This window comes from Convolutriloba macropyga, chromosome 5 (genome assembly GCF_964194025.1).
Source record: "Convolutriloba macropyga chromosome 5, txConMacr16.3, whole genome shotgun sequence".
NCBI classification, from domain to species: domain Eukaryota; kingdom Metazoa; phylum Xenacoelomorpha; order Acoela; family Convolutidae; genus Convolutriloba; species Convolutriloba macropyga.
In genome coordinates this window covers 65143685-65169946 of record NC_134472.1, presented here as the reverse complement: position 1 = coordinate 65169946, position 26262 = coordinate 65143685, and the positions used below count along the sequence as shown (strand labels likewise).

The 26262-nt window shown below is 34.5% G+C and overlaps 2 protein-coding genes across 2 annotated transcripts in view; both read left to right on the top strand.

Moving 5' to 3' along the window:
• The window catches only part of LOC142340464 (uncharacterized), a 71245-nt gene that overhangs the window by 7972 nt on the left and 37011 nt on the right, over window positions 1-26262 (top strand). The window contains exons 2-5 of the mRNA XM_075391039.1: window positions 1996-2025; window positions 2094-2219; window positions 2294-2353; window positions 23317-23544. Of these exons, the coding sequence (XP_075247154.1) occupies window positions 1996-2025; window positions 2094-2219; window positions 2294-2353; window positions 23317-23544 (444 nt within the window). The remainder of the gene's footprint in view (window positions 1-1995; window positions 2026-2093; window positions 2220-2293; window positions 2354-23316; window positions 23545-26262) is intronic.
• LOC142339548 (mitochondrial inner membrane m-AAA protease component AFG3L2-like) overlaps window positions 12530-26262 on the top strand; it is a 160129-nt gene continuing 146396 nt past the window's right edge. The window contains exon 1 of the mRNA XM_075389675.1: window positions 12530-12558. The gene's annotated coding sequence lies outside the window, so the exon portion shown is untranslated. The remainder of the gene's footprint in view (window positions 12559-26262) is intronic.

The window sequence follows — 26262 nt, the reverse complement described above, 5'->3', positions numbered from 1 at the left end:
CTTTTTTTTTCCTGCTTATCATACAAGGTCATATATGGATATATGAATACCTTGTAATCATACAAAATCATACAAAAATCAGAATTCTAGTCTGTATGCGAACAAAATGCGAGAAAATCAATGTTCTACAACATAAATTTGTTACTATTTTCAATATCGGATTGAATGCAAATAATTATAAGGTCAATAGGTGGTAGCCAGAAGGTACCGCTAGCAAGTTCTGCAGATAATTGCACTTAATGACCCCGTTTTTTAATTTATAAGAAAACAAAATGTTAATTTCCACTATGCAGAAACTTGTGTACCAGGGACGAGTCGACTAAAATACTTCCACAAGCTGTCATGAGCAGCTATAGCTCAAGTCCAGGGCTCCTTTTTATATCAAAATGAGCTAGATACTTTTTTTGCCCCATTTATCTGATTATAGGAGTTTTTTGCAAAGCCAAACGCATTTTCAAAGTATGAAGAGTAAAGGTTTATGTGGCAATTGTTTTCCATTATTGTTTTTGGCCTCAGGATGTGAATTTTACAATGAGATATGAAACTTACATAACGCTCACAAAAAATTTCCTCTAAATAATGAGATAAACCGCGAAAACATTTTTTAAGTAAAAAGAAAACCAATTGTTTTCCAAGAAAATGACCAGTTGGTCTCTGCAGAAACATTTTCCGGCTGCAAATTAACGTTGCAGAGTAGAAACAATTTTTTGTTGTGAATATAGGTTTTTCTTTTTTTGAATAAACTAACATCTCCTGTCTCATGGACAAATAACAATTCCAATATGAAGCTCAATGTAGGCGATCTTAGCTTTTCTTTGTTAGAAAAGAAAAACACCACGCTTTATCACCTTAGTTTATGAATACCAACTGGAAACAAGGCGCAAAATTTATAGGTTTGCCAGGCAGGTTTATCTGGACAAAAAATTAGTTTTTCGCGAAAAAGCGTGTGTTATGATATCTGTTACTATTCTTTTGAGTAAGGGTTGCGTTCAGCAGAATTTCGTCATAATATCTTCAGGTTTGTATGCATTTGTATTTTTAAGGTCCCTTTTGAGTGAAGCAAAAACCTGGCTTTACTCACGAGCTTAGATCATAACTTGTTTAGAAGTTTAATTGATGTCTCCCACAATGGTGCTTTTCGTATCCTTAGTGTATTTTCCCTGAATGATCTCCCTGTTATCATACAAGGATCATATATGATTTCCTGGTTATCATACAAAAGCATATATGATTTCCTGGTAATCATACTTTGATCATAAATGATTCCCCTGTAATCATACATCGGTCATAAATGGTTTCCCACTATTCATAAAAGTGTCATAATCTTCTTAACGTTTTATGATATCCTGGTTGTCGTACAAGGGTCATATATGATGTCCCGGTAATCATACAAAATCATTGATGATTTCCTAGCAATCATACAAGGAGCGTACTAAGAAATAGCGTTGATTTGTATGACATCATATATGATCCTTGTATGACTACTAAGAATTGTCAACCCGGGATAATGCAGTGTATGGGCAAAAGTGTACGGTATTGAAGACATGAGCCAAAAATAAATAATTATTCTCCATCTTTTTCAGCACAAAATGGTTGAGGGTTTGCTTAATGTCCACTGTTCTGGACCAACAAAATAGCTCATACTTGCCTCGATTTATATTTTTTACTACTACTGTTTAGAATTTCCAAACTATGAGCACAAAAATACCTATAAACCAATTATTTTTGAATATATCTGACAAGAAACCACAAACTAGAAAGATATGCTTTATAGAGGGATCTTTTGTCCAAAGAACAAAAAACAAGTTAATTTTTTCACACATTTTTGGCTTTTATTGATTGTTTTTCGCCACTCTAAGCAGAATAAATTAAGCTGCTCATACTGAACTGCCAGAGTTGTCAGAGAAATTCCAAAATCATCTAATAAGAAAGAATTGTGTAACTCTTTGCCGTATATTTTGTAATTCACGTTTTATAAACTTTTCATTTTTTCAGCAAGTCTGGAACCGTTGGAGGAGACCCCAGGTATGACTAAATACAAATTTTGACGGAACTCAGGTGATTAATGAGCCCTAACGCATTATTATATTCAGATCCCTGTGAAACTGGAAACCACTCATGTCACAATTATGCTGAGTGCAACTTCGACGGTGTGAACACTTCTGTCCCTCTATGTCTCTGCAGAAATGGACTGAATGGCGATGGCTTCTATTGCACAAGTAAGTTTCCAGAACATTCCTCCAGACGAAACCATTTTTTTCGCCGTTAATTGAGGTTATTGATGATGTTTCAGGTTTTCCAGAACTGTTGGGAGGCCAGACGAGTGCTGAACTTGGAAACGCGTTTACATCAGGTACATTTTGACTTTTCAATCTTTCAAGCTAACGCCGACTTCATTCTTGAATCATATATGATTCGTAGCAGTAGAAATACTGGATGTAAACCTCCATCTAATCAGAGACTGAGAAGACACTACTCTCTTTTATATAGGGAGAACTCTACTAACTGTAGTCAGTATATTAGCTAGATACACCATGTGTATACTCTTGACTCCGGTGCTGTACTTTCTTACCACCGTAATAATAGAAGTTTATCTTCAGTGTTTTACTGAGTCGGTTAGTCTGAGAGATATAGGTAAGCCCACTTCGCGCGCAAAAACAAGTAGCCCTAGCTCTTTATACTTTAAGGCTTTAAAAGGAACCCACCTTGGGTCTGCCTTAAATGGTGCGACCAGTGAATTAAAAAACTCTAACCGTAAAAAGAACTCACACAAAACACCCTTTTCTCTCTTGAGAGGGAAACTTAGAACTATATTAGATAGCCCCTTACTCTTTATAACTTTAAACATAAGAAAAAGGGGAACACAGCCCCAATAAAACCAAAACTACTAATATTTGAATAAAAAAAACACAAAATGGATCGTCACGTTGATCAACCTTCTTCTAATGTTCCAACACATCCGGACGAATTACAACTAGCTGTTCTTAAACAACAGAACAAACACTTAAAACGCGACATCTTACCCTTTGAAGTTAAACACTATCAATACCAAGATGAAATAAATGTACTATTAAACACAGCAAAACAACTTAAATACCACTATTTTGCAGTAGAGCAACAACCTCTCCTCTCTTTACCAGAAAAAGCATCACAAGTTTCGCGGATTGCTTTTTTCATATTTAGTTGAAATTTATGGAGCTCAACTCACAAAGGGCTCAGTTTCTTTCGTTTATGGGCTCAGTTATCCTCTAACAAACACATTTACATCTTTAAAATATGACATTTTATTTAATCCACTATCTGATACACTTTTTGAAATCCTTAACGGAGTATGGTCAAAAATACAACCTTCAGATAGAGAAGGTGTATTGCGAAAATCTTCTTTTTAATTTCTTAAACGCCTTGCATCCACCCTTAATGCTAATGCATCACAGTCACGGAAAAGAAGCGTCCAGAAAATTACTCGATAGGAAATGGAAGTCTTCAATGACCTTCTTAAAACATATATGTTCTGTACAAGTTCTGTAAAAGTTCTGTAAAACATACAAGTTCTGTAAAAGATGCAGATCTAGACGATGAACAGATTTTTGCTTCTTTTACACTTTTATCTTGGTATATACACAAACTTTCGAAAAGTTTGGTAAGACACATTTTTCCAGCCATAAAACTAATAGCAGACACATTTCCACAAATATTACCTAAACTACTTGAGACTCTCCAATATATTTACGATCCACACTGTTTTCCTTAAAATTTCACAAATTTTCTGGAAATACCATCTGAAACTATTCAAAAACTAACCATTAATCACCATAATATAGAAATTAAAAATTATAAAGCAGAAACCCAACCGTTTACTTGTACAAACAATTCAGAGAATGAAAACAGCTCTCTGGAAACCTCACCAATAGAAAATATTGATAATATAATCCCATTTCAACCAGATACCTGTCTAAATAAAACCCCAGAAACAATTTTTAACTCAGCACTATTGGACGGTGGAACACTTTTTTCACCACACACGGTAAACAAATTTACAGACATTGAAAGGAATGATCAAAACAATAACCACAATAACAACAATAATAATGTTACTAACAATATCACTGATAACACACATATTTATCAGAGTCACCAACACAGACAACCTATGAATTCGACTGAATTGACACAAAATTCAGCTCCACTAAATACTACATTACCTACACTGCCAAATGTGAATACACCCCTACCACGTCTACACAGACAAAATTCAGTACATTTTAACATAGAACCAATTATTCTAAATAATTCAACACAACCTACCCCAGCTACCAACCAAAATATTCCATCAACCCCACAACAATTAGTTAACATTTTTAGACAATTAAACTCACAAACACACAAAAAATTGCAAATGCTCCAACCCCTTATTATTTACAGGCAGCGTCAACACAAATGCCATCAACTGTAGTCCGTAGAAATGTACAAATGATATACGGCTCGGTACTTATTTAGGCGGCTCGGTACCCATGCAACAGTCCTTAAGGCCGTTTGATGGTACAGACCCTACTTACACAGCAGAAGATTTTCTAATTGCTATTACAACAAACACGGTAAGGACAGCAGGACCAGAACAGACTGATTCACCAATTCATGAAGCTTGGATGCTGAAACGAAATGCCATGATACAAATGGCCCTAATCGGACCAGCACAACAATGGTACTCACATCTATCACTCGACATAAAGAACAATTGGCAAGCATTTTGCCGCAAATTCCACAAAACATTGGATAATCAACAATCGCAAACACAAGCGAAATTATTATGAGAGAGCACAACACGTGCTTCCGTTGAACAAATTAAAACATTAGCACTTAGAATCGAACAGATGACTCGAAAAGCATTTGTTAACAATGCTCCCGATATGCGTAATGCACAAATTAATGACGCAATTGTCAAAACACTTGATCCACGATTAGCCAGAATAGTACTAATAAAGATTACAAATCTCAAATTAACTGCACTGGAACGAAACTTCCATGCGCAAAATTAGTAGAAAAAATACACCAAGAAGATATCACAAGAACACACACAGATAGACATAAACTAAATACGAATTCAACTCTTTCCTCCTCAATTAATAACCTTTCTTTTGATATTGATCATCTCACATTCGATGATATCCACGCAATAGAACACGATATTGCATATGAGATCAATGTAGTACGACACAAGTACTCAAACGACACGAAGTTTAAAGGAAAACCACTCTTCCTAAAATTTTGGAAAAACGTTCACGCTCAGGACATAGCATTTCTACATTTTCTGGTAAAAGATACACAAAACCACTCGACAAACCAAATTTTCAAAAACAAACTTTGAATCAAGCAATGAAAGGTAACCAAAACCTTCCAAACAAGAAAGTCACATCAAACAAAATGGCAAGTAAACCACAACCATTTTGCATCTAGAAGTAACTGTGAAAAATACCGAAATAATTCAAGGCATAGAAGCCCAAATAAGTTCTCACAATCTAACTCAAAATCTTATTATGGTAATAGTAATTTTAAACCACCGAGTAGAGGTGGTTTACCATACCCAAGACCATCAAACTCACAAAATATTTCTAATTATGGCTCTAGACCACAATCACCTCACTAAAAAAGAGACGGAAATTGTTCAAGACAACCATACCTGGTAATCGACTTCGTAACGTCAGAAATTATATTAACTCGCTTTTATATCAAGAACAGACAGACAGTACAATGCCCAACACTGAAAATACAGACACACAGAATGTCTTCGAGGAAACACTCCTCGTACAACAGTTTAATGATTTACTTTTAGAATTAAATCAAGATACCCAGGACAAATATTTTAATTGCCAGAAGAATGTAATACTCTCACAGAAGAATACAACCTTTTCAGATCATTTAAAAGTAATATCTGTGTTTTACCACTAACAATATACACACAACAAACACTAGATCACACAAAAACAATTTCACCACCACAGCTTGAAATGGACTTTCTATTAGACTCTGGCGCAACACTTAAAGTATTAAATAACGACACTTGGAATGAAATTAAAGAATATCTGAAATTACAGTTAAAAGCGTCAAAATTTGTTATCTCAGCAGTAAATATTTTTCGATCACAATCGAACGGCACAATGAAAACTTACTTTATAACCAGATATATCAGAGAGTAGCACTCTCAAAAACACTTCTTTTACACTCACTTTCCATGTATCAAACACAAAATTCAGTATCCTAGGCACACTTTTCCTGGAGAAATATGTCGACTCAATCAAATATTGATTTCACACTTGAAATTAAAGACATAAACGCTACCAAACCACTAAAATTTTATGACTTCGATAAAAATTTTCCCCATATTATTCATGATTATTTCCTGTCATTGCTGATAGCTCATTGTATTTCAAACCCTCCGAACACAGAATTCTAACTTATTCCCTAACCGCATACGAATGTAAGAATATTTATGAAAACGGTACTATCCTGTACCCGTCTAGTTTTTCCTTTATACCACTACGGGAAAATATGTTCTTCTCCACAATGGACATAAACAACTTTGAATATCCTTAGCAATCATTCATCCAAACATTAATTCAAATTCCATTTAATCACCCTGTTACCATAGTAAAGGAAATAATTGGGTACGCAAAACAAGATATTTCACTAGATGATTTTCAAACAACAAACCATTGCCTTAATGAACTCACAGAGTTCATGGATGCTTATACCTCAAATTACCTTACACAAGATACATCAGAAACACTTTATTGTTTAAACCTCACTAAATAACAAGAACGCAAAAATAAATCACAACGAAAAAAATTCCATATACCATTGGACGTCTCAAACTTCACAGAAGCGGATCAAAAATTTCTCACAATGTTCAATTTTGATCACACGAAAATAACACAAACACAATTTGAAGAATTAGCACCACTCCTAACACGATTTAAACAATGCTATGCAACATCTAATTTCGATGTCGGAAAAAAAGTAGTACTAAATCTCCCTCTAAAAGCAACAGCGATACTTAATAAACAGAGAGCTACTCGTATTCCATGCCAATTACAAGACAGATCACAACACTTACCCGACATTTTGACACATTTTGATATTATAGCACCCGTGACTACAGATTCCCTCAACACGGGAAATACTTTCATCAACCCTGTAATTATCCTTAAAAAAGAAGAATCACTCACAATCGTCTTAGACGACTCGCCAGTTGACCACAAAGATTGATGAAACAAAATCTCCAACTCCAGGATACAACAGATTTCAAATGGACTCCCGAACTACAAAACGAAATATTCCATGTATTACAATCTGATTCTACACAATATAAACCACCATCACCTAAAAAACGACGTAGACACTCTGTCGACAGTTGCACTCCACACTCTCACAATGAATTGAGTTTATGACATAAAAAGTTTCTATAAGAAATTTTTTTCTCCAGTACACAAGAATTCAAACAAACAACCCACTTCAACGCTACCAACCTCTATTTACCAAAGCTACGAATCACCAAAAGAATCACATAAAAAACCTGATTTTCAGTCCATACAATTACACAATTTTCACCCAAACAAACGTAAACGCTCACATGGTATTTCACTCTCAAGAGACTCTTTTGATGATGATTCTGATTACCAGGAAATTCCAGAAGAGCTCATTTTAAATCCACCTAGCACTCGTATTTAACGATTTTTGTTTTAGCGCCTCTACAACACAAGAGGGTGTTTCACCAATCCCCCCAAATGTCAACCCAACGGCATACGACCTCATCATGCTGGAGTTTGAGGAGGATATTCTACCATCACCCCCCACCCCGTTGGTGCTGCCACCTCCAGTACCCCAGCCAGTTTGCGCAATGCAAACACCAGCCCTCTTCATGATGACTCAATCATTCTCACAGCCACAGTCTGTGGACACAGCTAATTATGCGCGGGTGAGACCATTGCCTTCACCCGCCACCTCATCTTCCAGCTCAGGTGAACACCACCTGTATATAGACACTGACACGAGCTCACCCTCGGTTCCTGTAGGACCGCAAAATTCGTCACAACAGCTGTCCCTCCAAGGAGACAGCCACGTGCCACAGCCACTTCCTCTCTTCTCTACTACACACAGAGCAGTCTCATCACAACCACCACCCCAGCCGACGAGCATTCCCACTTGGGCTGATGAAGTAGCCACAGTGGAACAGTCCGGCCGCTCCACACCAGAGACCTTCGTTCCCAATTGGGCGTACACTGAAAGAATCCGTGAACCACGACCACAATCGCAGCCACTGGTTTACCCACCACCAGTGATGTCCACACCACACACTTCCCTGTTAATCATCATTTCCTCAGAACAATTCTGGCAGCAATCAAAATACTTCTTTGCCCTTGCAGATCGCCCGAATTATTACCTGAACGCTTTCTTGACTCAAGGCACCCTGCGAAATTTTGATCCAATCAAATATTATTTTATTATTTAATCTTTATACGCGAAAACCAATCGCCTCATCTTCGTCCCAATCAAGTATTTGCAATATGTAGAGGGAAGATCCACAAAATGTATGCATGTTTACAATTTCAAACTCCTCTAAAGGGACTAGATGGCGGATAAATTTGACAATCGCGAACCCTCACAAGAAGAGACTCAGATCTTCAACCATCTTCTCGCGTTGCAGCTCCACTGCAACGTCGATCTGTACCCCCGTTCCTTCGCTGCTTGTCTGACGCCTGATCCGGAATTTCTGGCATTTTTCCGCGATCCAGACAATCGAGCTCCGGACTTTGAGCTCGAGTACCGGACATAGGCCACAGCCCTATACCACACATTGGGCTCAGAGACCCTCCAATCCAATACTTACTGTTCTTCAGAAACTCACACAAAACTATTATTTTTATATTGCTTTAATATGTTCATTACTTATTTTTCGTCTAACTCCTTTTCTTCTTTCATACAAATGAAGATTAGGATCAGTTCTTTTCTTCTTCCTCCCGGTCGGGGCTTACTAAAAGAGGGCATTAATTTTGACTAGTACATTTAATAGGGAAAGTAGCTCACACAGTAGCTATATGATGAATTTCCACCAGAAGGTAAGCTGGTAAAATCGACTGGTTCAAAACTTGTGTCAGGTCGAGATTTTAAAAATTTCCTCGTACAAACCAGACAGAGACTACAGACTACAAGCGATCCTCCAACTGGGAACAAATCCTCACTACATGACAGTGAGAGCCGTTGGGCATACTCTAACAGGACAGACGTCACTGGCCAGCACACCTTGTAACTGGCACCCTTACTAATTCTACAATCAAGACGAACCCCTCACTGACAACACTGGTCATCACTTCACTGACGAGGACTTCAGACGACGGCACCAGTTACAACTTCACTTAGGAGGGGACACAACTTTTCACGCCACCTTTCAACGAGGATGACACATCCAACGTATTTCTGCTACAGTTCACAAATCCGGATTTGAAACTCCTTACCCCGGATGGATGTAGCAGTAGAAATACTGGATATACACCGCCATCCAATCACAGACTGAGAAGACACCATTCTCTTTTCTATAGAGAGAACTCTACTAACTGTAGTCAGTCTATTAGCTAGATACACCATGTGTATACTCTTGACTCCGGTGCTGTACTTTATTACCACCGTACTAATAGAAGTTTATCTTCAGTGTTTCACTGAGTCGGTTAGTCTGAGAGATATAGGTAAGCCTACTTCGCGCGCAGAAATAAGTAGCCCTAGCTCTTTATACTTTAAGGCTGTAAAAGGAACCCACCTTGGGTCTGCCTTAGATTTGTTGGAGGATTCAAATTAATATTATAATTGCGTTTTATTAGACGCAATTATTAATTGCGCATTAAGTCAGAATCAATTTTTTTTGGTGATACAAGAAGCTACAAAATTGATAATGTCTTCATTGTCGTCGTACAAACGAAAAATTGTCTTCTCTGGTTTCATATTAGGATCATAATTGAGATCATGAAATTCTTGATTTCATACAAAGGGTCATACACCTTTTTCTTTATGAATTCCTGAGTTTCATGAGTGGCTCAACTATAAACTCATTGGCCTTATTACGCAGTAATATAAGAAAATTTGGATTTCATACACCCAACTGGTCTGATATTTTAAAAACTCATTTTTGGATTGTACTAGATTATTATGTAATTGATCTTTTTTGTATGAAATCATTTAAGATCCTTTATGAAATCAACAAAACTTCATCCCAAAAATGGTCTTAAAATGGAGCTCTATAGAAACAAATAAGTTGGTTTCTCTTATTCATTTAGTTACTTATATTGTGGAGTATGTCTTGAGGTTATTATTGATTTGTATTATCGGCTGCAATTAACATTTAAATAATTTTAACGTCCGTGAACGTTGCTAATTAACGCCGTTGAACTGTTCTGTTATCCTTCAATTTATAAAAGAAAATTACACAAAAATTATACAGAAAATTAAAAATTTTGTGCATGATTAGTCACGACCGTATAGTGATATTCGTGCTGGAAAAAAGGTAAAAAATGGAATTCGGCCAAAATATTTTGCAAAATCAGGTCAACGCAAGCAGACTTCTCTGACTGTTTTTGCCGGAATTCAAACAGAGAAAACTTAAAATAACCAAAACTTGGCACAGATTTATTAAAATCGAAACCGGAACTAAAAGCCCCAAGAGTGTGATGGGCTTTTCGCCAGAGTTAGGCCGAAAGTAACATGAAGTGCAACTGTCGGATTTTCATAGAAATCGCATTATTTTCTTTATCAAAGAGGGTTCAAGTTAGAGCTTTCAAGGTTGCGGTCCCAGACGGAAAAGCGGTATGACCAGATCATCCCAGACGGAAAATGCCCATGTCCAGACTTTCGTGCGTTTTCCAGACTTTCGTGTGTTCATGATCAGATTTTTGTGCGTTCAACAGACCTTTCGTGCGTTCACGTCCAGACTATCGTGCCTTTTCTCGTGTTTCCAGACCATGTAAATTTGAACGCATGGCACCCCCTTCGTGCGTTCATCTGGGTCTGGACATATCAACTTTTCGTCTGGCACCTCAATTTTGGTTATTAAAGGAAGTTATATGCGCACATAAAACACCAGCTGGGCTGCTTGCACTGGACAGCATTAGAATACAACAGTTTAAGAGTAAAACGTTATTAAGTTCTTATGAGCGATTCATCTTAAATAAAAGAATTTTCCATGTGTATGATAGCGTGGATTTTTTGACAAAAATAGGAGAAGCTCTCCTGAACAAAAGAATAAGTGTTAAAAAATGTATGGTTACTTTTCAATTAGCATCAAACTTTCGAAGTGTCGCTTTGTGCTTTGTGGTCATCTATGCTTGTTTTTGTATCGATGCAATAATCTCATGTTTATCGTTACCTATTTGTTGTTCAATACACGCAAGGATTTTAAAGAAGAAATGCTACCTTTTTTCGTATTTGAAAACGAATTAATATGCGAGAAATAACGATAAAAATACCAAAAGCTTGCAATGCGTTCTTTTTTTCCTGCTCAGATAGGCAACGTTTGTATGTTTTCGAACTTCTTCAATTATGTGTATATTTTTGCGATCCGAGGTAGAAAGGCAAATTCAACTGTTTTGCGTTGGTGCTCAGTTTGCTAAGAAAATAATTTAGGTTTGCGACTAAATCAAGTTCTACCGATTATGTCCATGTGATAAGCTGTTGCTGCTTTTTCTTGATAAGAACCAATGTTTTATTATCCAGACAACATCAGAAAGATCCTAGATACGAAAAGATTTATTTGTTACAGAATAAGTCATAGAAAAAAAACAAGAGGCTGAAATTGCTGTGTGCTTGCAGGAGAATGTTTAAACATTCACAATCTGAAATCGTTCAACGCATCGTATTACCAAATCTGAATTGATATAGGGGGAAACCTTTGCTTTTGCAACAAATTTTAACTTAGCAAGATTTTGCAAAAATCTCAACTGTTATAGAACACAACTTTTCAAAAAGGACACAAAATTGAAAATATTTTTTGTTTTCATTGAAAACAGAAATGCCTGAGAAAACTTCGTTGTTTTCTATACACTCCCTATAAAACATTGTTGAGAATTAGGTTTTGTTTGGAAATCGATCACAAATCATTTGAATCACGGTTTTCTTAGCAATTGACGGTCCTCATTTTGCTTCAACAATTCATCCGTTCTAATTTAAAGCAGACTAATTTATAGCAGACTTCAATTACTTTAGGGCCGATTTGATTGAATCTCAATTCAACGTTCACAGCAGTTGAAACTTTTTGCTTTTCAGTTTGTACTACAATGTATAAACTGCTATATACAACTTAATATTTTATCCTGATAATTATTTGAAAACAAAACAAAAAATCAAGAAAAGAAAAAAGAGCTACAATTTCCATCTCATTTTCATCAAAAAAAAAATTTTCGGACTGGCCTATTTGAACCAAAGTATTTATTCCTCACAAAGGCAGCACAAGTATAGTCTGCGCAATTTGTTTCCTTATTATATTATTAGCCTAATTGTTGTGATAAACTTATTAAATAGAATGGCATGGATGTGCGTGACGTCCTTGAGAAAAAGAATGCTCTAAAAACTTATGCGTTTAAAGCAGCGAAAGCCTTTCAAAAACATCTCTTAAAACATTGTTTCTTACTGAAATCTTTATTGATATCATATCTAAACGTTTTTCTCTAGACTATTCATTACTTCTTTTTCCTCTTGTTTATCGTCTTATCACCATGGAGAGCAACGAACAACCATCAGTAGCAGTGGCATCTGAGGTCGCGAGTAACAATTACGCACAACATAAAATTGAAGCACTCTGTAAGGAGGTTAAAGATCTTAAACAAAAAAATATTGAGCAATTTAAGGAACTAAAAATTCTTCGGGTAAATCAAAAAAACATCAATGAACGATTGCGGGCCCAGTAGAGGTATTCTCGGAAAGATAGTGTACTCATTGTGAATCCTCCTTTTAACGCGCGCACTAGTAAAAGTGTGACATACGACACATTAAAATTTTTTGACGATTTTCTCGGAGTGAAATTATCGGTTGATAGCATTAAAGCGTGTTATATAATACCCAACACTGAGACAGAATACCAAATGTCAACAGTGATATGCAAGTTTATTTACTTCAATGATAAGTTGGGAGTTTTCAGGAAGAAAAGAGCGCTGTGGAAAGCCAAAAATCATATTAATAATAAGAACATATACCTGAACGAGACACTGACCGAAATCGAGTCACAGATAAAAGCTGAAGCTGTAAAAAGAAATATGATTGTTAGTACACATAACTGCACTGTCTCTGTTTTGGTTGATCGAGGAAGCCAAAAACCAACATACAAAAAAATCAATGATGTTGAAGACTTGGATAATGTTTTGGCTGTGAAGAAAAATACGTACAACGCAAGGTCAAACAATAATGAACATGATGATCATTATTCGCCTGCTCACAAAAAGCAAAACACAAGACAATACTGACAAGGACAAAAACTTCATAATATCAGAAGTCTTGGTGAAACTCAATAATTTTTGTTAACAATATTGCAATAACTGAACTGTTATTAACACAGAACTTAACGTGTGGTTAATTTTATTAATCAGCGTAAGAGATCAATTAGGATAGGCTAAGGTTAGGTTTGTGTGTTTTCTCTTCTATAAGAGTGACTGTCTTGCTTGTGATTTCCGCAAGTTGTCATTAGCAAACTGTGATGTACGCAGTTTTGCTGATGGCGAGAGATGGTTACACTATACTAAAAAACTCTGTGATTTCCGCAGAGAAAGCAAAAAAAAAAGAAAAAAAAACAAGAAACTTTTTATTATTACTTTTTTCTCTTTTTTTAAACTGTTTGTAATTGAAACAATTTATTTGTTTAAGGAATTTGAAAAACTGAAACAAAACAATGAAGAGGGGGATGGTTTTGATTGGCTTAAATTTGCTGCCAAAACGCACTGCTCTTTTATTTCTCAAAATGATATCTCAAATCTCCACTAAAAACAATGAAAAAAACTCAATACTTCTGCAAAATATAAGATCACTGTCTAAAAATTTTGACAAATTCAAAATATTTCATGAAAGTGAGAAACAGGCAATTGTGATTTGCTTAACTGAAACGTGGCTAAAGCCAACAGATAACAAACAAATTTTTAATCTAGCAATTTACAGTAGCCTATTTAGTTCGGAAAAAAAATAGAGGGGTGGTGGCGTTGGAATATTGTAAATTGCGCGGCTAATGCAAAATTGCTTGCAAAACTGGAAAAAGTCTCAATTCAGGCTATTTAAGTTCTGATAAATTATAGAGGAACTGAAATAGTTATAACCTGTGTTTATATACCGCCAAACGGCAGCAATGAAGCTACGTTTTCAACTTTAGGAATTTATAGAGATGAAATAGTTCTGAAACCAAATACCAAACATATACTTTGTGGAGACCTGAATATTATTTTTTTTCAAAAAGGAAAAAATTATGACCAGCTAATATCAACACTTAGCGCTATTGGGCTCTCTTTTGTGTCATCACAAGATGCAACAAGAGAAACCATTTAATCGAAAACGTTACTTGATGTGTTTTTTACAAATTTCAAATCCTCTCAAAAAGTACTGAAAACAGCTGTAAGCGATCACTATAACATTAAATTACAATTTTCTGAAAACACCAAATTTTCCGACAAAAATTGCAATAAAAGACGAGTATGGTCAAAATTACAGAACACAGATAATCTGAATCAAATAAGAGCAAAAATTGTGTCTTACAGCAACTTTCTGCTCAAGAAACTTGTCAGGAAAAAGATGAGACAATACCATCAAACAAAAATAATTAAAAAAGCTGGTCAAAACACTCGAAACTTTTTTGATGCTGTAAAAGAAATAATGGGTGAATCCAAAAACCTAGAGATCAAGGAAGTAGAGTCAAAACTGGAATAGTTTAATAATTTCTTTGCAGACATAGGGAAAAAACTTACAGAAAATCTTGGTGCTAAACGCAGTGAGTCTTACACAAAGAAAATTGTCAACAGTTTATTTCTCCAAAAAACAACAATAAGGGAGATAAGCAAAATTTTGAGTGATATGAAAAACAAATGCAGTGTAGATGCTTTCAATTTGAATATTTATTGCTTAAGGTTGCTTGCGCCATCAATTTCACCTTTTCTCTGCGAAGTCTTCAACTCCTGTCTAAATTTTGGTTTATTCCCTGATTGCCTGAAAATTGCAAAAGTACTCCCAATATTCAAGGAAGGGGACGAAAGCAATCCATCAAATTATCGTCCGATATCACTGCTAACGGTGGTAGGTAAAATTTTTGAAAAAATTATCTTCAACAGAATTATTGATTTCCTTAATAAAGAAAAAGTTTTAAATCAAAATCAGTTTGGTCTAAGAGGACATGTTTTGAACGTTTTGAAGTCCTATTTGAGCAGAAGATTTCAATACACTGAAATAGGCTCGAAGAAGTCATCTATGAGGAGCATAAAAATTGGTGTCCCACAAGGCTCAATAATGGGTCCTTTGCTTTTTATTATATACATAAATGATCTGACCCTCGAAACATCTGACATAAAATCCATCCTCTATGCAGATGACACTGTAGTTTTTACAAAAAGTGAACCCAAAACGAATGAAACTAAAATCAATGTAATTTTTCAGAAAACAGCCTCCTGGTTGAAAAGAAATCGACTGACTTTAAACTTTGAGAAGACAAAATGCGTCGATTTTTTGAAAAAATTGCAAAAGACTTCTGAAAGGGTGTATACTAACAGTAAAACAATCCAAAATGTTGAAATTTTAAGTATCTAGGGATTCAGGTAGACCATAAATTAAGTTTTCAAGAACATGCTAAAAATTTAACGAAAAGAATGTTAGGTTTCTGCTCACTTCTCTACCGAATTAGGAAGGTCCTAACAACAAATCAGTTAGTTCAAGTCTATCGAACATATCTGCAACCAGTAATTCAATACGGAGTCTTAGTTTACGCTAACACAAGCAACAAAGTACTCAAACCCCAGAATCAAATGGCGAAAAGAATAACCAGAATCATAACATTCAAAAAAAAAGATTGACTCCATAACAAGTAAGCGGAAAGAACTGCTACTTTATAATGTATCAGAGCTCCACCTGTATGAAATACTCAAAATGGCAATAAAAATAATACGAAAAGAATGTGAAATCCCAGTTTTAAAGAACTGCATCTCAAGGGAAGAGCTTCTCAAAATAGCAAATGCGCGAAACCTAAACAGTTCTCGCAAATTGTGTTTATTTAAGAACAAGTTTGAAAATTTCTCATTGCAAACAAAAATTCGTAAAATGGTTAATTGCTTGCTAAACTTTTTTCCCAATTTTGTCAATTTTATTTTTGATCTCTCAAAGCGGCAAGTAGAGGACTTTTGTCATAAGTTTTTGGACTTATATATTATTGACAATGATGAGTTGCTATCTTGGTTTAAAATGTAAGACCAAACCGTGTTCTAAACTCCAAGCTTCCAACAATTTTTTTTAATGTAGCTAGTAAGATTTTCTTATAATCTTTAGATATAATCTTTGATGTTTACGATCTCTTTCGCTAGAGACACTTGAAAACGGGCCAACCTTGGCCTAAAAGTGTTCTCCTGGAGTATTAAATGCATAAATGAATTTCGATATTAACTTCTAAATGTAAAAGAGCAAGTTTCTTTTTTTCTAATCAATACTCTGGAAACAATTTATTATTATTATAAGTCTCTATTATAATTATAAAGTTAAAAAATACATATTTGCAATTTTTAGCCAAAACTTTGAAAGCGGTGCTTGTTTGGAGAGTTTTTAATTCTATTGATGGAATGAAAATAGCATGTATCAAATTATCCGAGGAAAAAATTAAAAAAGAGGCTTAGTGACTAACGAACCCAAAAAAGTCATCTAAAACAAAACTGTGGAAGCAAGATTTTCACCTTGCTTCGATTTCTGTCGGGCTTTCTTATCAGAGATTGTTTAAAGTTCTATGATTTTGTTTAAACATGGAACATTATTTTTCAATTTTTCAATGGAACCATTGAAAAATTGAAAAATACAAAATACAACATGGAACCTACAAATGTTGCTCTACCTTACAGCTTGACGATAAACACTTATTCCAACGCTTCGCAATTCTATGTTGAGCATTGTTTCTGTAAAAACATCCTAACTAGTATAAAGTAATAATATTAGCCTGTAAATTTTATTATAACTGCAGACAAATTTTGAAACACCGCCATAAGAAGGCTAAACGTAAAAGAAGATCGTTTTGCCGATGTCAGAAACATTGCCGGAGAAGTTTTGAATTACAAAGCAACAAAAGAGGATATCATACTTGATTTTTTAAATCAGGTTTTTGATTTTTAGTACATGAACTATTTCTGACAGATTGGAAAAGTTAAAAACTCTGGAATTTGAGGATCCTATTTTAAAGATTTGGTGTTGTCAGGGTCAATGGAATTCCCGGGGGGAAAAGTGATCCAAACAAGGGCCCGGCAAAAACCATAAAAAGGCATTTAAAACAGTGACCACAGATCATCTATATGGTTTCGAAGAGGAAATGAACTTCAACATGGATCTATTTTTTCTTACATTTAAAATGCGTTAATATGAACAATGTCTTAAACATTTCAGATAAAATTTTTAATAAAGTAGCGACTAAGCATTAGCTGAATACAACAATCTTAGAGCCGAAGATGTGATATGCGTTAATAAAAAAAACACTTGACGTCTGTCATCTTTTCAAACAAAAATTTTTGAGATCAAGATTCAGAGCAAAGGTTGCATAAATAAAAAAGACAAGCGATATCTCAGTTAATTCAAACTTTAATCATTAAAACATCAAATGAACAATTTTCAGGAGTGCAACAAAATAACACTAAAAGAGCAACAACATTTTGACAAGTGCAAAGCAATTTGACACTTCTTACGAACAAAAAAAAAGTAATTTTTGTCTGATAAAAAAAAGTAAAAGTCTGATAATCAAATGGAAAGTAGTTTTCGACGTCATAAAAAAGCATGAATTTTTAAAACCGTTAATAATTCGGCGTTCTAAAATCAAGCTCAAATTTGACTTTTATTGACTTAAAGAAAACAAGAAAACGCACAGATAAAACTAAATGTCCATGAATAGTATAATTCAAAGCTTGATAACATCCAACCAAGCAGATGACTGAGCTCGCTACAAACTTTTCAAAGCTTTTTCCACTGATTAACAAACGAACTAATTAAATTCAATATTGAACAAATTCTATCGGAAATTTTCAATTTTTTTCAAGTCACAATTTTTTTCCAGTTTTCACAAAAAATATTTTGGTGGACAGTCGGTACTCTTGGGCCGCGATCCAGTCTTTTTAGCTACACCAATATATGTCCAAAAGGATTCCTTCAGCAGTTTCATGATTCATTTTAAAAAAATGATGAATATTTCAACAACCGCAGACGTCAAATTTTTTCAAACCGATTTTATTTCAAAATCTCTATTAAATTACAACATGAATTAGCAGTTGTTAAATAATTGATCAATGTCGCCAAAGATTCATAATAGATTTTCCGTTTTTTCTCAAAATTTTAACTGCTTTTAGATGGCATCAGCAAGAAATGATTGTAAAAAGAAAAAAAATTAGCAACAATTTATCTTTTTTGGCTCTAGCAGTACCGGGCGGAAATTCCCAAAAAAATTAATCTTGGAAGAACTGTTCGTAGTGACATTCTAGATAAAAACAGCTAGTTTAAAGAGTTTTAATATGATACCAAATACACTACAGAACAAAAATGCTACGTACAGCTGAACGTTTGTGAAGGGAAAACGCATCAAACATTTTTCTATGTTTTGAATGAAGTATTCTTTGTTTTGAATTTCAAACATAGAAAATATCTCAAGGTCAATATAGCGTAGAGGCTCATTTTAAAACAAAGAAACACTTAAATGCTGGTGTGGGTCAACGATCAGCTCCTGTGGCTGGTCAACCATTAAAGAAACAACTACTTCTACTTGTGGACAATGTAATATATGTAATATAAGATTTGAAAATAAAGAAAAACACAGAAGAATCAGTAAAATATGAAGAAATTAAAAAATTTAAGAAACAAGCAATAGAAATGCTAATGAATTAGTAAAACTGATGAAGACCCTAAATTGTTAGAAGCATTAGATGCTATACATAACAAACATCCGCATATTAAGTTTAACACATTTGATGTAGTGCGTGATACAAAACCTACTGATGAAACATTAGAAGGCAATAATTTCACTTTCAGATTGATATCATTGTTGTTTTACACTCCATATGACTTAGATGTATTGAATAGCGAATTAGAAACTAGAATAAAACAACCAGATATGAATCAATATTATTGGAGTATGCAAGTTTTATTAAAAGACCTATGATTATACACAAGTTTAACCCTTCTGGTAGCTGTCCTGTAGAAGTTCCATTTAAATTTAGATAACAATTCAATATACAGAAGGTTGAAAATAAATGTTTAATATAACTTATAATTGCTGATATACATCCTGCAAAAAATCCTCGCGATAGATTTAAAAATTTAAACAAGCAGATAATTTTGATGAGTAATAATTCCAGCGTGAGGACCCCTATGACTATATTCAAATGAAAAAAAATATAAGCACTGAAATCAGACGTAGTACTATTTAATGCGTTTAGTCTAATAAATATAGAACTCTTAATCCAGTGTTAATTAATCATAATGATCCAAAAGGATTTGATTTTTTATAACGGACATCATCTGTTCTGCACAAAGGCGTCATAATCGTTAAGAAAACTCTATCATAAATTGTATCCGTGTTTGAAAGGTTGTGTGTCTTTTAGAACTGAGGATACATAAAAAAAAAGATTTAGATATGTGTTCTGATGATGATTCACACATTGAAAGAAGAACATTCCATAAGGATGATAATCTAAGTTCCATTAAAAACAAGATTAACTTTCAAAATGATTTATAATTTTGAGAAAATAATACAAGATGGCTATAGTTTTCCGGTTCTTTTTGCATTATTTTTAAATATGGATTATTGGTATGTATTGGAAAGTAGATTAGAATATCATGAAGGTAATGATTCTGTTTAATGGTTTGTCAGTAGAATTAATTATAATAGAATATTTAAAGATAACTTTAAAACAAACATGGCACTTAAAGAAGAGAATATAGCTCCACTTACTACTAACATTTGTTATTGTAAAAAGGAATTGTGTAATCTGCAAAGCGGCTTCGTCGATGACTGTGGTAAACTTCACGATCACTTAAATGGTGTGTACATTGTTTGTTTACAATGCATCTACACGTGATAAACAAAAATTTATAGCAAAGTTTGCAAGGAATTTTTGATTAAAGGTTTTGGCGAAAACAGATGAGAATTATATTAGTTTTGATCTTGCATATGCTGAACTCATGAGATTTAGATTCTTTTATCCTCTTTTATTTATAAAAACTCTAAAACATTGAAAGATGAATGAAGAATGTGTAATGCTGAATAAATATGGATTAGAAAGAAGAAAATTAACATTTCCATATGAAGGGCTAGATACTATTGATAAACATAATGTAATATTATTACCACCTGAAGAGGCATTTTATTCTAAATTAAAACAGATGGGAAAAACAGATGAGAACAATTAACAACCAAAGAAGTGTTGGAATGATACATTTTGTGGAACAAAATTAGAAAAACTGTTGGTTTGTTTGAAAATTGATGTTCAAGTAGAAACAGATGTATTTGAAAGCAGATGTATTTTTCAGATGAAATACATAATGATACAATTAAGGAAGCTTGTTTTCTTAAAGCAAAAGCTTTTTGTTTTACAACTGTTGAAATTAAAGAAGAAAAGAAATCTATAGGAATAACTAAAACTACTATAGAAAATCAAATGACTAAAGAAGATCACAAGAATGCTGTATTTAATAGTAAAATTAAATATTAAACTAATTATACTAATCTATGAACATAGTGATGAACATCATATAGAAACATAATAACATTATAAAATAGCCATAGATCCATTTGATGATAAGGGCATTAGAGATTGTAATGGTAAATGTAAATTATATTGTAAGTGATTTCGATTGTATTTGTATTTTTGTTTATAATATTAAAAATTATAGAGAATTTTTGAAATATGAGTCATTCTTAATATAAAAAACTATGCTTTTCACAGCATAAAAAGGAATGGTTCCAAGGGGGTAATTCATGCATATTTAGGCTTATGTTTGAAATCTTGGAAGCAGCTTCAAAATAAATTTAAATAAAGTTGTTTTATTCGGATTAAGCTGGTAATTTTCAATCAAATTTATTTCCGTATTTGGTTTTACGTGCTTTTTACACAGTCTAACTAGTTAAACTATATATCTGGGATAGTTCACTGAAGACAGTGGGGATGGAACCCAAACAACCCGTCTGATGATGGATAATTACAACTCAACTCGATTTTAGTGGATTGCACTAAAGGAGACAAGAAATGATAGTTTTAAAACATATATGAAGGGAATTAGAGTAATGAGTATATGGTAGCAAGTCCATCCCTGTGGTGCGGCACCCAGGTTGAGGTTGCAGACCAAAAATCGATATGTCCAGACCAAAATGAACGCACAAGGTGGCGTCGTGCGTTCAAAATTACATGATCTGGAAAAAAATGAACGCACGATAGTCTGGATATATGCAATTTTGAAAGCACGATAGTCTGGACATATGCAATTTTGAACGCACGATAGTCTGGACATATGCAATTTTGAACGCATGATAGTCTGGACATAAGCAATTTTGAACGCACAAAAGTCTGGACATTGTGACTCGGAGCGCACGAAAATTTGTTGAATGGAAACAAGAATGCCAAAAACTAATGAGTCCATGTTTGACTAAACACTCTTAATAGAGTGCTCACTCAAGTGAAAGCTTTCTACCAAGAAAACATCAACTCACTTGAGTTCAAAAGTTACAAAACATCGAACGCATGAAAATTCGCATCCAACATTTTGCTTTGTTTAAAACAATTTCACGTCTAGAATTATAAAACCTTGCTGAAGTTGCAAAGTAAATCATACTTTAATAACTAGGTCGCTGGCACCCCCTTCAGCCAATACTTTCATCGAAGATCTTTTATTAAACAAAAAGTAGCAACTGCTTGGGCACATCATCACAACCATCACCCTAACGTATCTATACTTGAAACGAATACATTATAAAAACCTTATCTGAACATGAACGCACGAAAGTCTGGACATGCGCAATTTTGATCGCACAAAAGTCTGGACATGAGTGTTTTTTGAACGCACGATAGTTTGGACATGAACGCACAGATGAACGCACGATTTTTTATTTAGATCGCACTAAAGTCTGGTCATATAAGATTTTGAACGCGCGAAATTCTGGACATAAGCACGTTTGAACGCACAAAAGTCTGAACATAGGTGTTTTTGAACTCACAAATGAGCGCACGAATTTTAATTTGGAACGCCCTAAAGTCTGGTCATTTAAGATTTTGAACGCACGAAAGTCTGGACATAGGTGTTTTTGAACGCACGATAGTCTGGACATGAACGCACAAATGAGCGCACGATTTTTCATTTAGATCGCACTAAAGTCTGGTCATATAAGATTTTGAACGCGCGAAATTCTGGCTATAAGCACGTTTGAACGCACGAAAGTCTGGACATAGGTGTTTTTGAACGCACAAATGAGCGCACGAATTTTAATTTGGAACGCCCTAAAGTCTGGTCATATAAGATTTTGAACGCACGAAAGTCTGGACATAGGTGTTTTTGAACGCACGATAGTCTGGACATGAACGCACAAATGAGCGCACGATTTTTCATTTAGATCGCACTAAAGTCTGGTCATATAAGATTTTGAACGCGCGAAATTCTGGACATAAGCACGTTTGAACGCACGAAAGTCTGGACATAGGTGTTTTTGAACGCACAAATGAGCGCACGAATTTTAATTTGGAACGCCCTAAAGTCTGGTCATATAAGATTTTGAACGCACGAAAGTCTGGACATAGGGAGTTTTGAACGCACGATGAACGCACGAAAAATTTTGAACGCACGAAAGTCTGGACATAGGCACTTCCCGTCTGGGAGGGTCTGGACATAGACACTTTCCGTCTGGGACGGTCTGGACATATCGACTTTCGGTCTGGCACCTCAACCTGGGCAGCTACCATATACACATTACTCAGAATCTTGTTGAGAGAATGCAATTTTTGTTTAGGAAGTCAAAATGTTTGCAAATCGGGGTAAAACAGTTTCGTTTAATTGAGGGTTTCTGAAGTTCTTATTATTCAGAATTAATTTCAGGTGATCTAGGCGTCGTCTGGGATTCGAACCCTTCTCTGGGTGGGTCAGGGCATAATGGCCAAGACAAGGAAGAGTCTTCTTGGAACGAGGGATCGTGCCAGACGCTAATTTGGGATTCCTTTAAATCTCTTGAGCTATCGACAGTTGAGATTGTCATAAACGGAGATAGCACGCGGAGATATTACGTGGAATCCATTGCAATCAAAATCGCCCCTGTGAACGGGGAAGGTAAGGAATAATTAGTAACCCTTCCCGGCTCGGGATGTTTTCCGAAAATTATATAGGAAATTCGCTGAAATGCGCTGATTTTTTTCAAAAAAATCTGCGCAGGCACCTTACATAATAATGCGCTAAAATGTGCTGAAATGCGCTGAAACTTTGTCAGAAGCGCGCTGAAGTTTCATCTTATTCTCAGAAGCGCAGAATTTTTCAGGCGGATGCGCTGAAATTTCAGCGCCTTCTTAAAATGTCATCGCATTCAGCGCATTTCTTACAACATAATGCGCTGAAACGGTACTGACGTCTCAAACCAGGTTATGGGTGAGAAGGTTTAGATATTCAACTGTTTACGTATGTCAACAATCGACTAACAACTTTACTAAACGGTTGTTATTGGTCTCTTGAGGTTAATCTAAAACTCGATGTTGACTCTGAAAATGATAAGTTCTCGATTGCGATAACAACCAAGGCGCAATATTCAGTGTATTTGTGTTATTAAAAGCCGCGAAGCGATTGCGGCGATTGCTGGCGACATCGTGGTTGTTTACAATCAAAGAATCTGGATTGTATTGGTGCGCGGTGTTTTTTTAAGATGTTTCCAAAAATTTAACATTTCGAATTCTTGCCTCAGTAGCCAGATTACCTCCTCTAGGGTTTTATGGTATGTTAATACATAGTCGCTAGGTGTAATGGAATGTTTTTCAACATTTTAAAAAAAAACAAACTTCTTTTTTTTGAAATTTGATTTTTCTAAAAACTATTGTCTATCGATCTTTATGAGCCAATGAATTTTTTTAAGGCTTAGAATTGGGTCACTAGATAGCCTTTAGAGGCACAGAAATGGTTCCGAAGATATTAACATCAGGATTCTCAGCAACATTTCGTTGACAAAAATTGGCTTTGAACATATTTTGAAATAGATATATTTAAAGGGATTAAAATTTGTCTTCGGGGTAAAAGCTTCAAGAGTTTTAGCAATGAGTATTTTTTTGTTTAGTTTGTTTGGTTCTTTAAATTTCTCATAGTTTGGTTGTTTTACCGTTTTCGTCTGGGAGATAAACACAGAAATGCAATCATTTTTGAAGATCTGCGCGCTCAAAATCTACAGATGAGATTATTTTTTTTTTGCAAACGGGAGTCAGGTAACCACTCTAGCTACAAGTTTTTAATAATCACTGCCCCTGTAAAAATCTATATTTAAAAGTATTTACCATTTTTTTCCAAAAAACTCCAGTAAGTAGAGCTCATGCAATCAAGGCGATCATTTTTGAACCGGAAACTTTTCTCTGAAATACCAGCAAAATTACTCAAAAATTTTCTCAACTTTTTTTTAAGTTTATTAAAATGCTGGTCTAACTTGTTTTTAGTTAGATTCTTCAATCAGTCTCAAAACTTAGTGATTCAAATTATATTGCTCGGATTTTTATCATTAAAGCCCCACGATTTAATATCCTATGTTATGGTATTATTGTCATCATTGGGGGTCTATACAATATAAGACGATTAAGCTGAGGGACTATAACGGAAACAAACTGATATGTTTTTGCCGATACCACTATCTTTCCGAAAGAATTTTTAAGGTGAAGTAGGGGAAAAATGGAACTGGTATAAAAGATATTAGCCGAAATTCTCAATTTATAAAAGTTTTAGCCATGTTAATTATGTTTCTAAATAATATACTAAATCTTTATTCAAAGCTGTTTTTTCTTAACAAGTGAAATAAAAACAGGAAAAAATTTGAAAAGCTACCACTTTTTAATGAAAAAAGTTTTATAAAGTTTTTTCTTTCTTAAATTTTTTTATGTAAATTAATTCTCAATGTGAGATTAAGAAAATATTTTTGCTCTTGTTTCGGCGTGATCACATTATCTGAGTTTAAACAAAAATCAGGTTCAGTATTTTGTCAATTTTTGTATTTTGTTCTCATGTGTTTTCGACCATCAAAAAGTTAAAGATGAGCAACTACTTTAGAGTTTTTCGTAATTTTAAAAACCTAACTAGCTATACAAAAATTGACTAGCAGTAATTTTGAGGTGAAAAAGAAATATTTTTTCTTATTTTAAATTTTCCCAAAATATACACATATTTAAAATATATAATTGTTTATCGCTGTTTCCGAACATTTTTATCAACCCTTTTTGTTTCAGTTTTCTGAAGATGGTCATTTAATGGCCCATAATAACATAGGGGGGTTGGTAGAAATAAAAATTGTTCAATTTCAATTCTTTTCCAGTTTTGACCATTCCTTTGAAAATATTTTTAGCGAACAAAGATTTTCACGGCCTTTATCTAGGTGGCCAGCAATGTAACTTCTTTTGATCGGCATTCTTGGAAAAATTTCATGTGTATTTCGTTGAAAAATCAAAAGTTCGGAATTTATGGCAACCATGCTTAAAAATGTTCTAAGGTACAAATAAACACTTTTTGGAGCAGGAATCACCTTTTTAAAAAGTTCATTTATATATAGAAAATTATTATTATTGAGATTTATTTCAAATTCAGCGAAACAGTTTCACATAAATCTTTTTGGTAATTTTTGATATCAATTGATTTAGAGTACATCCGAGTATCATCTAATCTGTTTTGCGGGCAGGCTATTTTTCTTGCATCTGTCAAACTGTCGGTTTGCATATCACTTTTTTGTTTTGTTTTTTAACAAACTTCACATTCTCTAGCGTCAATAACTTTTATGAGAGTGAATTGAGATGCTCATGGGCACCACGTGTA